The sequence below is a fragment of the Parasteatoda tepidariorum genome, chromosome X1 (genome assembly GCF_043381705.1).
Source record: "Parasteatoda tepidariorum isolate YZ-2023 chromosome X1, CAS_Ptep_4.0, whole genome shotgun sequence".
Taxonomy (NCBI): Eukaryota; Metazoa; Arthropoda; class Arachnida; order Araneae; family Theridiidae; genus Parasteatoda; species Parasteatoda tepidariorum.
The window spans coordinates 68,373,597-68,387,739 of record NC_092214.1 but is presented as its reverse complement, the minus strand read 5'-3'; the positions used below and the strand labels follow the sequence as shown (position 1 = coordinate 68,387,739).

The window sequence follows — 14,143 nt, the reverse complement described above, 5'->3', positions numbered from 1 at the left end:
ATTACAGACTTAACGCATGCTCCAAATACGCATGTATATATAATTTAAAAAGTTAAATAAAAACCAATAAAAGGATATTGAATATAAAAGAAATAGAAACAATCCTAGTATATAAAATAGATTTCAATAACTTTTTAAGTAAAATTAAGCATTTCCTAATTTTAATTTGAAGTAACCATTAAAATATGAATAAAATAATTAATATATCAAAAACCATTAAAATAAGTAATAAAATAGTTAAAAATAAAAATGAAACGATCTTACTTTTAAATCAACAATCCAAAATCTTGTTTTAGAAATAATCGATAAATCCAAGCAAATTTTGTTCAAAGAAAAACTAACGAATAATTTATTTATATATTAAATGTGACTATATATTCATATCATTGCACTTAAAATCCCTCAAAATCAGAACTCATTGTATCAGAGCAAATTAGGTTTATTAGTTCATTGTTTATTTCGGGTTCATCCCCGTCACTCACACTTTCATCATCACTTTCGGTTTCATTTTGTCCGAGGATGATTTCCGCTTTTTTTAAGCCATTTATGACAGTTTCTTTTTCTCTTTTAAAAGCTGACAGCTTAACTGAAGTTGTATAATTTTTCCTCTTAAGGACGCATATAAAATGTATAACTTAAAAACAGGTTATACTAACATTTAAATAAAAAAAATTTAAACAATACAAAAATAATAACGGAAATAGTATAATCGAAGCAAAAATATAAGTGAAAGAAAAATGTTAATAAAGCAAAAATGCAACAGAAAATCAAAATTGAATATTAAACAATAAAAAAAATAAGCTGAGGAAGATGACAAAGACAGAAATATGAGCAATGAAAAATCCCAAGAAAAACCGCTCTTCTATTTAAAACAATTTTGTATATTCCCCATTTCCACCCGCTACTTTCGCTTCTTAAATCAGGCTTCAGAAAACAGCTCTTTATTTAACTGACTCTGCCTAGGACGGTTTTCCTTTTATCTGTGTATGAAATTCTCACAGATTGCTTTTTCCCCTCTTCATTGACCTTCACTTGAAAGTTTGGAATTCTTCTAATTGCAAGAATATTCAAGGTCACCCCAAGCTCATTCGCACCCTTTCTTCATCAAATATTCACGTGTTTTTAACAACCAGCTGAAGAAAAAAGGGGAAAAAAGAGGCATCCCATGATAAAAACCATGACAAGTGGAAGAGACATATTTCCTGGAAAAAACCGGGGGAGGGGCAAAAAGATTTTGTTTTAGAGCTGTTGTTATCACTGGCACCACTCTGATTTTCTTCATTCATTCGTTTCTGATTAAAAGAAAAAAAAAGTAATACTATATAGGCTGCCCTGTTAAATATGCCTTCCTTCTAAATTTTCAAGTTTTAAATCAATAACGCTGCAGCGTATCTCTGTGAAATTACGGTATATGAATCGATGAAAAGAAAAAGTATTATCTCTATGTTGGATTTCTGTTATGTGTAAAAGTTTCAATAATAATATTCAAAATATGTCTGCAAATCTCCAATATGCAGATAATTTCATTGCTATCACTCTAGAAAATTGTTTTGTATCTAAAAGGTTTGTTTTTGCAATAACTCACTGTTTGCCTTTTTTTTATCACATGGTCACTGATTGGAACCGACTAATCTTTCTCCTTTTGTTTGCATTTTTTGCAGCAGACATAGTTTTTCATTCCATTTGGACAGCTTAAAATTGCCTTTGCACTTAACCCAATATAGTTAAACGCTCAAACAAATAAAGTTTATATTCATTTCAATTTTTAAAATTTCTAACTGGATTAAAACCAACTTTTTTCAGTAAACTACTAATTTTTTTTAATTGTTACATCTAGTATATAATTGGAAAGAAATTCTTTTAATTTTGAAAGATGAAGAGAGTTCAGGGTATCTGCAAGGTTATGAATGTAGAATCTACAGTCATTTTGAAAAAATGTAATTTAAAAAAAAATGTTTTTTGGACATGAGCAACAAATAAAATTTTAGAGAAGCGAGTAAGATTAAAAAATTTATTTTCCTTTTGGAGTCCTCATATGCTTCTTGATGGAAGAGTAAATACATGCTTGAGGTCAAAAATGTTTAGTGTTTTTTGCAGTTTTGATTATTCATATTTTTCTAATCAAAATTTCAGGTTTTTTGCAGCATTTTTAAATTAATTGCATTATATTTCATTAACATTTTTTACATTTTATCTTTTACAGTTGCTTAAAGGAAATGGGTTATAGTCAAGATGATATTTATACATTTACTGGCTCATAATTATATCTAATTTTAACCGCAAATTTTGTGTGTAATTAATTTTAAGATGTTGTATATCTTCAAATGAATGAATAAAGGTATTGATGTTTTTTCTGTGTTTTGCACTTTTCTAATAAGTGATAGTTTTAACGCTTGTTTTGTAGAGTTCCCTGACAAAATTGTTATTGATTGTTAAGTGTCAAAACCTGTTAAGTTTGATTTGTACAATTTATGATTTTATTTATTTTATAGTATGTAATAATTTTGTTTCATCATAAATTGTTTTAGTTTTTTTTGTTTTATTATTTTTATTGTGTCAATAAGAACAATAGAATTTAGAGCTTAAAAAAATGCAACAATATTGAAATCCATTTGAAAAAAATATCTATATATAATTGAACATTTTTTAATAAAATAAAAAACTAAATTTTTTTTTATATTTTAGAAAGTTAACTGTTTTAGCACTGTATTTTAAAGCTATAAAATATAAGTAAGTTTTGTTCAGTTGGTAGACCAATTTTTTTAGTTTCTGTCTTTCTAAATAGCTTATTAATAATTAATTTTACTGTTTAGTACTTACATTTTGCTTAGTATTATTTGATTGATACTAATATGTTTTCTATATTGCATAAAATTAAAGATTGTTTTTAAAAAAAAGTATTTGTAATTATTACTTCATTCTAAAACTTTATAAGAGAGCAAAATATCTGGCCGCAGATAGTTTAAGATAAAAAGCTATAATAGACGCCTTAGGTTCCAATTTGTAATGAAGAGGAATATGTACGTATGTGAATGTAATCTATTTGCATGACATTTTGTGTTTCTTTTAAATTACAAATTCTACAAAATACTTTGTAAACTTTCAAGAATAAAAACCGTTTGAGTTTTTCTTTTGTTAATTTGTTGTATAAAGTGTGCATATTTGGGGAACAAAGAAATAAGACTGCTTTCTTTTATTGTTAACAAATAAGTTTCTCCAGTTTTTTGTGTTTGTTTATATTATATATTTATGTAATTTTTAGAGTTTATTTCAAAGCAAGTATTCATTTATAATTGGATAATAATGTCTTATTGCAGTTAAAACTGAAAAAAAAAGGTTATTCCACAATATTGTAAACTTAAAAATAGACATTTATTTGAAAGAGAAAAAATTTCTTTTGTTCACCAGTTTGCTTTCTGTAACTGCAACAACTTGGTGTTTACAATTTTATTCTTGAAAGAATCTGATTTTACTTTTCTTATACATTTTTTTCCTTTTCTAGCTAATCTAGTTCTGTGTGATGTTAAAATAGTAGAAAAATAACTGTTGGATTTGAGAAAGATTTTATTAACTAATAATGTAATATAAAATATAACATTTTCTTCTAAATTTAGTTTTTGTATAAAAATGAAATATTGATTTAATTTTTTGTGAATTTCATTTTATCAAAACAGTTAAAATTTTATATAATCTATGTGTGGATATAAAAAGTAGTTTTTAAAAATCAATCTTGAAACTTTCAAAGTTTACATTAATTTCAAGCTACTGTTATGAAGTTTCTTATCCTCACTGACATAATTTTTTTTATGATAAATGGATTCTGTATCCACGCAAACTTTGTAAAATCAAGATCACCAAAATAATTCGAAAATTGAAGCAAAAACCATTCAAGTGTTCCACAAAGAGATTTTTGTTTGCTTCTATGTTAATTTAAGCGTGGAAACATGTCAATCTTATTTTTTTGCAAATTTGATTTCCGTAGTTCCACTTTTTTAATAATTGCTTTCACTTTGTATTTTTATAAAAGCAAATGCATTTGCAATCCTTGCATTGGTTTATTAAGAACACTCAATTTTTAAAAAATGTCAGCCAAATTTGTAAGTTTAACGATAAAATTATCATCTCTAAACATATTGCCGTCTTCATTATGATTTTCCTCGAGAAACATAGCAATTTCTTCTTTGAGTTCAAGTACCCTTTGAATCACTTTTGCACAAGATAACCAGCGCACTTCACAATAGTACAGAAGTGACGTGTAATTAGCTCGCATATCTTCAAACAGTTTTGCGAACAACCTTGCTTTTAATGGACTGTTTTTTATGTATTTTATAACTTTCGTTATTTTTGCAAAAACATTGTTAAGTTCCTCGCTTATAGTTTTTGATATGAGAGATGCTCTGTGGAGCATGCAGTGCATCCAGAGAACCTCAGGTGTTTTCATTTTAACTAGTGTCAGAAGACCAGTTTTTTGTCCCACCATTGATTGTGCGCCGTCAGTACAGAGCCCAATGGAATTATTCCACATTATGTCGTTCTCATTAAAAAATCTGTCTATTATTTTGAAAATTTCATTGGATGTGGCTCTGTCAGGAATTGGTTTGCAAAATAAGATATCTTCAATTATATTAGTATTGTCAACATATCGAACATATGCAATTAAATGTGCGTCTTTAGCTACATCAGTAGCTTCATCTACTTGTATGGCGAATTTTGTGGTACGCATTTGAGAAACTAATTGGTCACAAAGATCTTCAGATATATCATAAATTCTTCTGCCAATTGTATTATCATCAAGCGGTATTTGTCGCAGCTGATTCGCATAAGATTGGCCAAACATTGTTTTGACCATATCAATAGCTGCTGGCAAAACTAAGGTTTCTGCTATTGTGTGTGGGGTTTTTTACATTGCGGGCTCTGTACGATACTAGGTATGATGCTAGTAATGCATTTGATGGAATATGAAATTTTTTTTTTGAAATTTTGCTTGTTTTTAGATAACTCATCCAATTTTCTTTGAAAAAATTCTTGGGGCTTACCAATGTATTCAGAATGAATAGTTTCAAGGTGCCGTTTCAATTTGCCTGGTCTCATACTATCAGCAGCCAAAACTTTTGAACACAACAAACACATCGGTTTTTCCACATTATCGTTAATAATATTAGTAAATCCGAACGATAAATAGGATAAGTCGTATTTCCTTGTCTTGGGAGTTCTTCCTTCCTGTTCCTTGTGGCTTGTATTCCCACTACTTGTGCCAACATCAGAATCTTCATTGTTAGTGGATTTTCGCTTATATCCTATCAAAAACTTATCCATTTGTCTTGAAATATTAGGAATAATATTATATTATTCTAAAAAAATAAAACTATTAAATTACTTACTATTATGATCAGTGGGCAATCGCGTCAATAACAATAGAAGCACAACCTAACACTGCTGAACCAATTAAATATTAGCTGTGACACGAAACAAATTGGTGAGCTAAACGTGCGTCGATCTTTTCTGGATGTGTGGTATCCAGTGGCGTTAGTGCGCGCGCATCTGGCTTTTGTTAAGTTGGGTTGGTCGAGTGGTACTAGTGTCGTCAAATTAACGACGGCCTTGGTTCATAAGATTTGCCGGGGTCTAGGACGTCTAGGTATATGGATGCTAAGTTACGAAATGTTTAGTTGAACTATGCGCGATAAAGCACGATGGTATTTTTTCATTTATTCTCTCATTTTTATATAGTAAACTTTAGCAGTAATTTGGGAAACTGTTCACTGTGACTAATTTTTGCGGCTCCCTTTAGACTAGTCCGCGCCTTCCAGTTTGGAAAACGCTGCCTTAAACAGCCATAGGGGTTATTTTGACCCCTATAAGAAAGGCATTCATTTTTGAGGTTTTATGTCTGTTTTTGGTTTTGTAGAACTGCAAATATTATGAAGATGAATTGTAGAACAGAAATTGGTCCACCGTGTTAAAAAATGTCATGTGCAATCATAGGCGTAGTGTGAGAGGGGCACGCTTTTTATTTTTAGAAAACTTAACTTTTTTTAAGTGTTATGTATATATGCATATTCATTTTTATATGTAGGCATGTTTATATATAACTGTATGTATAAAACATAAAATAAATGAACTGTTTTCTAAAAACAAAAAGTGTGCCCCTTCTCACGCTGTACTTATGCGCACAATAGTTTTCCTAAAACTATATTGTATCTTAGACTCGATTACCAAAGTAGCTTAGTTTACTAAGCTATTTCGTTCCTATTGAATTATAATTTCGATATTGCATTTGAAAGAAACCATGTACATGGTGATTATAAGCAGCTATATTTATTATAATCTTTTATAAGATGGTGTTTTTGGGGAGCAGTTATTATTATGTAAATGATAATGAAATTTATTATATGATGTTCAAGCCATTTAACTTTGATTTCAACTGATGTAAAGTTCAAAAATATTTGTTATTTGAATGGCTATTTTTTGTGTAAGTTGAAAAACGGACAAATGAACTACGACCTAGGAAAAGTATAGTGCTTTAATTATGAAACTACACCTAAACTCCAGGCGCATTGGAATTACTGGCTTTTGCCTCTGTAAAATTTTCAGATAAATTTTTTTTGTGCTTTTGTGAAAGAATAATATGTAATACAATATTACATTATAATGTAATATTGTCATTACGTTAATAAAAAAACTTTGATTCTGTAAAAACTCTTACATAATGTAATTTCAACAAAATTCATCTTTAAAAAAAACATTTACTTTGAAATTTCATCAATTTCTTATGAGGGTCAAATTGACCCCATGTGGCAGTTTTAGTTTAGGCAGTTAGTTAAGTCCAAAATCCGGCTGTTCTAGTGTTAAAACATCTATAGCCAGCATTATGGTAGAAAGTTGATTAACCATGACATTAATGCCTGAAAAAAACTTTGTATTGGTTAATCAGTATTTAAAAATCATTTTTCTGTAAATTTCCTTACGGTTACACCCTTTTTTCATCTGCTCAACCCCTCAATTATTGTTGTAGGATATTAATAAGTTTAAAACAATATCATAAATATTTTGTAACTAGTATATAGAAGCTACCTTTAAAAACTATTTTTATGTGTTTTGTTAATCCTTCTGTCATGGAGTTAGAAGCCTTTTAGCAGAAACAATAATTTAAGTGTTCTTCCAAGTGGCTTTCAATGGTTGTAAAATCATTTGAAATCATATCTTTAAAAAAATATAGTAATAACTAATATTTTACTGACCTTTTTAAGTGTTAGCCAAATGTCTTATTAGAAGCATTTTTTTATACAGCTGCTTTAAGTTGTTAAATAATTCTTCATTAAATGAGGAAGTCTACTACAGTGCTAGAAAAAAGTTTGGAGTTCACTATACATTGAAAAGTTATTACATCTAAATGGAAATAGAATTTCGTGTTCATCTTATATTAATTTAATATTTACTCATTGAATATTAAAGTAAAAATAAAATTTAAAATTATAATTATTTTAAATTTAATAAGTTATGTTCTGTACTTAAAAAATTATGTTGCTTAGTATATTTTACAGGTCTATGTTATCATGAATTGTTCAAATTTGTCTTACAGCAATTTTTACATGTATATTTTCTAAGTTTTCAAACTTTTAGTCAATAATACATATATCTATCTATTCATTGAGTATATATATTCATTTGCATTTGTTTTTACTTAGTTACATGTTCAATATAGATTATTTTTAAATTCCAAGGTATAGGGATTGCTGATTAATCAAAGTACTTGTTTATCTTTTTTAAATTGTTCATTTAATTTTGAAGAAATAATAAGTTAGGCAGTATCTTAATAAAAGCTAGGGGTGCCTTCCTCTCCTCAAGCCTTATGGTGACATCCCCCCCTCAAATTTGAAAAACCTGTTCCCCATTTCCTCAGACAGCAAAAATACATATAAATTTTTTGATTTAAACAGCAATTTTTTAGTTATATTTGATTTAACTCAATTAGATTCACTGATATAAGTATTTAGTAACACTTTATTTTCAGAAGACAAAATTAACATTATAATAATGAATCACAGAAAAAAACTTCCTTAGGATCGCAATGAAAAATTGACAGATACTGTTGATTTGTTGTTTTCTAAAAATATATCAATTTAACAACTAATTTGATTTAGGGAGTTGAGCCCAAGTTTAATGTTATTAATAATTTATTCAAATTTAACAAGATAGTTTTAAAAAAATCAATTTATATTCAAGGAATAATTCAAGTATGCAGAAAGTAATGATTTTTTTAATTATCTCTTTAATGTTCTGTGCTATCATATATTATAAATCAATTAGCTTGATCTCTCTTGAAGTGTTAATCTTATGAAAAGTTAAGAATATTTCATTATGATTCACAGTTTTTTAAATTATTCTTTTAATTGCGCTTGCTTAAAAAGTATTATTTTAATATCATTTCACAATAAGTTAAATGTAATTATTGGTATTAGATTGGTAGCTCATATAAGAGTATGAAGAAGAAATAACTAAAAGTAAAAATGTGCAAACAGTTCCTTTCCGCAATTTTAAAATAAAATTTAGTTACATCATCAATGTTTAATAATTAACAACCATTAATTGCTAACCACACATGCACATATATCTATATAATACACCATATATATAATATACCAGAAATATTTTGAATTCTAACCAACTACTCAAAAAATTTCCATACCCTCATATTAAACCTCCAGTTGTAAAAGCACTTTTCCTACTTATTTCTATACCTCCCAAAAGAGATTTTAAAAACTATCCCCCCTCCCAAATGTTAAAAAATATCCATAAAATATTCAAAAATATTTCTTAAACCAAATTTATAGATTTAAAACTATACAAAATTGTATAAAATCTTTAAAAAAAAAGTATCCCCCTCCCTAAGAATATCAATGATGACTTAGCCCCCTTTATAACCCTTTGTAGGCACCTCTGATAAAAGCCCCTATTTATATATATTGTGATTAGGTTGCAAGTGTTTAATAGTGCACCCCAATATATTTTTGTTTTTAAAGATTCTAAGGAGTGTTTTTTTCTTTTTTCAATCACAAAGTCTTTACATTGTCAACAAAGCCTGTTTTTCCTGATGAAAAATATTTTATCCTTATTTGTCCTGTCTTAAAGCTTTTTGTGTTGATATTTCTAATTTTTGTACCTAATTGTGTGCGTTTTCAAAACATTCCATTTTCTAGGAATACAAGTTAACATCTTAAAGTAATCAGTTTGGATTTTTGATATATCTTTTTATTTTAATTAATGATGACTTTAAAAATCGCAAAATTTGATAGTTCAAAATTAAGGGACTATCCTCCAGTTATACGCATGTTTCAGGCGTATGGCCTGACCTGCATGATTCATTTTTTGAAACTTTTTAAAAATTTAGTCGTTTCATGAAATAGAAACTTGATGAAAAATTTAACAATATCAAATTTCTATGGTGATGAATTCGAGGACAAAAGGCTTATTTATTATTTTCAGCAAATGCATTAACAATTCTTGTAGGATTGAGTTCAAGTTTCACAATTATTGATTCATCGACTCCAATTAACAATACTGTAAACACATCATAGGAATTTTAAATGGGGAATTGTGGGATCATCATCCAAATAATTTTTGTTAAAAATGTTAAATATCACATTTACTGAATTTTCATTATTGTATCCCTGTTAAAATTATTTGATTAATGAAGTCTTAAACTCAATTAAAAATTTTCATTAAATTTTGGTATGAGGGACTAAGAATTAATTGATACTGTTATTATTTTAATGTAACAGCATTTTAAAAATTTTCTATTTATTGATTTTAAAGTATAATGTTGTTGTTTAGTGCTCTGTAAATGAAAATTATTCTGGAAACTACTAAAACATTCAGTTCTAAAAAAAAGTAATTTTAAAATTAAAAATGGTATATTTTATTGTTTTTTGTGATAAAAGTTTTTATTAATATGCTTATTAGAGCAAGTTCTGCTTTTTTCAGTTGTCATTTGCCTTTTTTCTAAAAGTAGTCAGATATATGTATTGGAAAAATGTCTCAAATTTTTAGAAAAGTGTTATCCTAATTTTTTCTTTAGCCCTCTACCAGGCATGATAATATGATAATTTTAAATAAGTATGAAATTATTACCCAAGTAAAATTCATACAGTTGAATCCATGTATAATTTTAGTTTATGAATAGTTTTTATTATATTTATAGTTTTAAGCCCTTCAATTAATTTGGATAAATTTTTATAGATAAAAAAAATCTTCAAATCCTAAACACACATTATTAATAGTTTAGTTTTCCTTTAGTTTTTAGCTTTTAATAAAAAATTTTAAGATTTTGATATAAAGCATAATTTATCTTTCCCAATTTTATCATTAAAATAATTAGAAGTTATATGTTACCTTTATTTAATTTTTTCCACTGTTAACTTTAAGCTTTTTTCTAGCAACTGTGCTGTTTTGTCGAGTACTGTAATGTTATTTTCCTGTGTTATTTTTGTCCAATGTATAATTCCATGTGTGACAGATTCACCTTCTTATACCATTTTATTCTACACCATTTGAACTAATAGTTCTATCCTTTAGATAAAATGTATATATTCTCAATAAGAAATTGTTATGTAAATACATTTGTAATTAATGTGTGTTTCCAAGTAATAAAATGTTACAGTGTTTCATATGTATTTTACAGAATGATTTCTGAACTTACACTGGCCTCCAAAAATTAAGGTACAAATGGTTTTCTGTGTCTAATTTAAAAAGAAATGAACTCAGGAACAAGGACGAAGTTTGGTTTTAAAAGTTCTTTATTATGTGCAACATAGGAATTTACGTTAATTCAAACAGAAACATGTGTTACAACACAAAAGCACATTTGATAGAAACACTCCTTTTTAGAAAAAACAGTCAACAGTTTTATGTGGAAAATTGTTGTGGAAACATTATAAAAATCAATTTTAGTAAGGAAGTGTCAGACATTAACTGCAATGCATTACAGGCATCGACTTCCCATTCTGTGAATTAAATTTTTAGATACCAAAACGGGAGGCAGAGATCAGATATGGGGTAATTTTTAATCAAGCTCATGTAACAACCATAAAGGAGATCTCAAAGCAGTAACTTGCCTGCCAAGATAGTCCCAAACATTCTCTATCTGATTCAGGTCTTGAAGATTTGGTAAGCCAATCCACACAGTCAGTATCTTAACATTCCAGAAAATTTTCAGCATGAAGTCTATGTGGCTGTGAGTTTTTGTCGATTAAAATGAAAGCAAAACCAACTCAATACTTAAAAAGGCAAACATGCCTCTATACTTAAACCAGTAGCAGTTCCTCTTTCAAAGACAAGGAGGTGTGCAACCGTCCAATATGGAAACTTCCCAAACTAGCCAACTTTTGTTTCTACAATTGCTTATTTATGAAACACTGGAGTGCAGGTAGCATATCTTTGGTTGCAACTTTCATATGGAGACATCCTTTGTCTTCCCTCCATTGTCCAAGAAATCAATCACTAACAAAGCAAAAGTTTGATGGCCTGGGAAAGTTATGTTAAATGATGGCACAATCCTCCATGTCTTATGAAAGACATACTGTTATTGGTATGAGTATATAGATGTGTTCTTCGAGCTATGTTGCTTCTTTTAGTTGATTCTGATTATATTCTAATGGATGGCAACATGTGATCACGCAGACCTCATTTTGTCATGGATTATCTGGATTGTGTAGCTATACTCTGAATAGATTGGCAAATCAGTTCTTTGGGTCCTAATCCAATGAAGAATGTTTGGACCTACCTTAGAAGACAAATTGTTGCTTTGAGCCCTCCTCCAGGGTCGTTACATGACATTATTCTCCGTGTAGTATTTGCATTCAACTTTGGTTTCCAATGACTTAATTGGCAACATGAAATGTTGATACCACTAATGCAAATGCAATGCAGTTAGGGGTAGACACACTCTTTACTAGAGCACATTTTTGTCATGTTTCAACCATAATTTTCTTTATTAAACTTTCTCTGAGAAGGGACTTTCTTCCATGTTGACTTCTTTTGTTGTAAATCATATTTGTGTTAATTCCTACGTGCCATCCCAGGTTGCCCCCTCAAGTCCTGTAGGTCGCCTCAAAGTCGGTGAGAGGGTGGAACGGGCAAAGTACGTCAGGAGAGTATTCTCCTGGTAGGGCCACCTGAGGCGTGAAGGCCTTTCCATCATGCTCAGCTAAGATCTACAGGCGAAGAAGCAAAGACAGACTTCTACCCTTGCACATGTTCAAGGGTGCTTCTGACTTCGTCTCAATTGAAGCTGCACATTACCCCCTCCATATGACTTTGTTGACAGATAAGATTAATGCTGCATCGTCCGTCGCGCAGATTAAACAGGGACGCGTTCGGGGTTTAGGCAGAGGGCTCCGTACGAAAAGTGGTCGACAGTCTCCACATAATCAAAAAAAAAACCTGAAAATACTTCAGTGCAACATAAATGGCCTCTCAACTACAGCTACTAGAGTTAAACTTGAACAAATTTTAGATATTGCAAATGCACATGGCATCCAAATCATAGCAATGCAAGAAACAAATCTAAAAATGACTTCGAGCTTGAAAATTACGGCATATAACATTTATTGATTGATCCTGAATTTAACTGCAGCAGGCATATTGACCATTTGGTTTCAAAGGCCCGTAAGCGCCATAACATTCTCAAATATCTAGCTGGCAGAGATTGGGGTGTCGATGCAAATTCTCTCAGAACAACATATATTTCATTTATAAGACCTATTCTGGAATATGGTTATCCGATCTATTCCTGCGCATCTGAAACAAATCTTCAGAAACTAGAAAGGGTACAACTGAGTGCCACTCGAATCATTTCAGGACTCAGAAATAGCTGCCCATCTGATATGGCACTGTACGAGACAAACTTACAACCTTTGCGCATTAGAAGAAGAGCTAACTTAGTAAAATACTATAATTTATACAGCTACGGCCGTAATCATCGTACTTCCTTATATCTACACACTTGGCACAATAACCAAAGGCTTAAGAAACTCACCCCGTTTGGCCTGGCGGAATCTCAAAGCCTGGTCTCTCGTGAGGTTGAACCTCAATCCTTAAGATCTTGTTTTGATCCCTCAGATGAACTGCCAAGATTTTTTTTCCATTTTGATCTGAATTCCACTGCAAACAAGCAAACTTACACCGAAGACCATCTTAGACAGCTGGCTCTGGAAATTATCAGTTGCATACCTAGCGATGCAATGCAGGTTTATACCGATGGTAGTCGTACAAAAGATCGTACTGGCAGCGGTATATATATATATTAGGACCCAACATCTTGAAAAATCAACAAAGCAGCGCAATCCAGACTCTTGCTCTGTCTTCAGGAGCGAGTTAATAGCGATTAAGGAGGGGCTTGACGCTATCCTACCCTACGACAGTGATTATGGAGAACTCTGGATTTTATCGGACAGCCGCAGTGCGCTGCAACATCGTAGTAGTTGGTCCTCTGCAAGCGATGAAACTAGTATATCTATCCTGCTCAAGATGAGAAAGATTTCTCAACCCCATGACATACATCTCCAATGGATTCCATCACATGTTAATATTGGTGGCAACGAGATAGCAGATAGATTGGCCAAAGAGGGCAGTGAGGAAGATATGCTCACCGGGTCATCACTTACTTATCAGGAACTTGACTCAAATGAAAAATATAGACAAAAATCAATCTGTCGAACTCCACCTACGCACCAATGATACACCACAACATCTCCTGGTACCCTTCTGGGAATCAGTTGCGATCGAAGCTCCCAGATTGCCTTGGCCAGATTCTCAACTGATCACTTAAAATGTCTAACATTCGAACGTGCCACAAAAATTTACCCGACTTGTAAAAAATGCTGTATTCAACCAACCTCACCGAAACATATACTTGTCGGACATATATGTGTCGGACTGTCCAGGGCGGACTTAATTTCCGATCCCCTTCTTGTCATCGACTTTCTGGCTGTCAACAACATTTTGGAGTTGATCTGACTAATGTCAGATCTATGAGGATAAGCAACAACAACATCCCAGGTAGCAAAATGAAATCATCTAACATTAGAAAGATACAATATAATACTGCAGTGCTAGAAAATGCTAGACTTCTGAATCCTATCTT

General features: G+C 30.5%; 4 protein-coding genes across 7 annotated transcripts in view; 2 read left to right on the top strand and 2 right to left on the bottom strand.

Annotated features, from left to right (window-relative positions):
• Positions 1 to 2,350, top strand: part of LOC107451005 (cytochrome b5 reductase 4) — a 46,095-nt gene extending 43,745 nt beyond the window's left edge. For all 4 annotated transcript variants that reach the window (XM_043041500.2, XM_043041498.2, XM_043041497.2 and 1 more), the window contains one exon: positions 2,204 to 2,350. In XM_043041500.2, coding sequence (XP_042897434.1) covers positions 2,204 to 2,261 — 58 coding nt within the window. In that variant the 3' untranslated portion in view covers positions 2,262 to 2,350. The remainder of the gene's footprint in view (positions 1 to 2,203) is intronic.
• Positions 2,351 to 4,075: 1,725 nt separating this feature from the next.
• Positions 4,076 to 4,849, bottom strand: LOC139426992 (protein FAM200A-like). The gene has a single exon (XM_071187270.1). The coding sequence runs from the start codon at positions 4,847 to 4,849 to the stop codon at positions 4,076 to 4,078; it is 774 nt and encodes a 257-aa protein (XP_071043371.1).
• A 32-nt stretch (positions 4,850 to 4,881) lies between these two features.
• Positions 4,882 to 5,316, bottom strand: LOC139426991 (zinc finger BED domain-containing protein 5-like). The gene has a single exon (XM_071187269.1). It carries the CDS (start codon positions 5,314 to 5,316, stop codon positions 4,882 to 4,884), a length of 435 nt encoding a protein of 144 aa, XP_071043370.1.
• A 5,734-nt stretch (positions 5,317 to 11,050) lies between these two features.
• On the top strand, positions 11,051 to 13,737 carry LOC139426989 (uncharacterized). The gene is made up of 3 exons (XM_071187268.1): positions 11,051 to 11,055; positions 12,638 to 13,290; positions 13,349 to 13,737. The coding sequence occupies exons 1-3, from the start codon at positions 11,051 to 11,053 to the stop codon at positions 13,735 to 13,737; spliced, it is 1,047 nt and encodes a 348-aa protein (XP_071043369.1).
• The last annotated feature ends 406 nt before the right edge of the window (positions 13,738 to 14,143 follow it).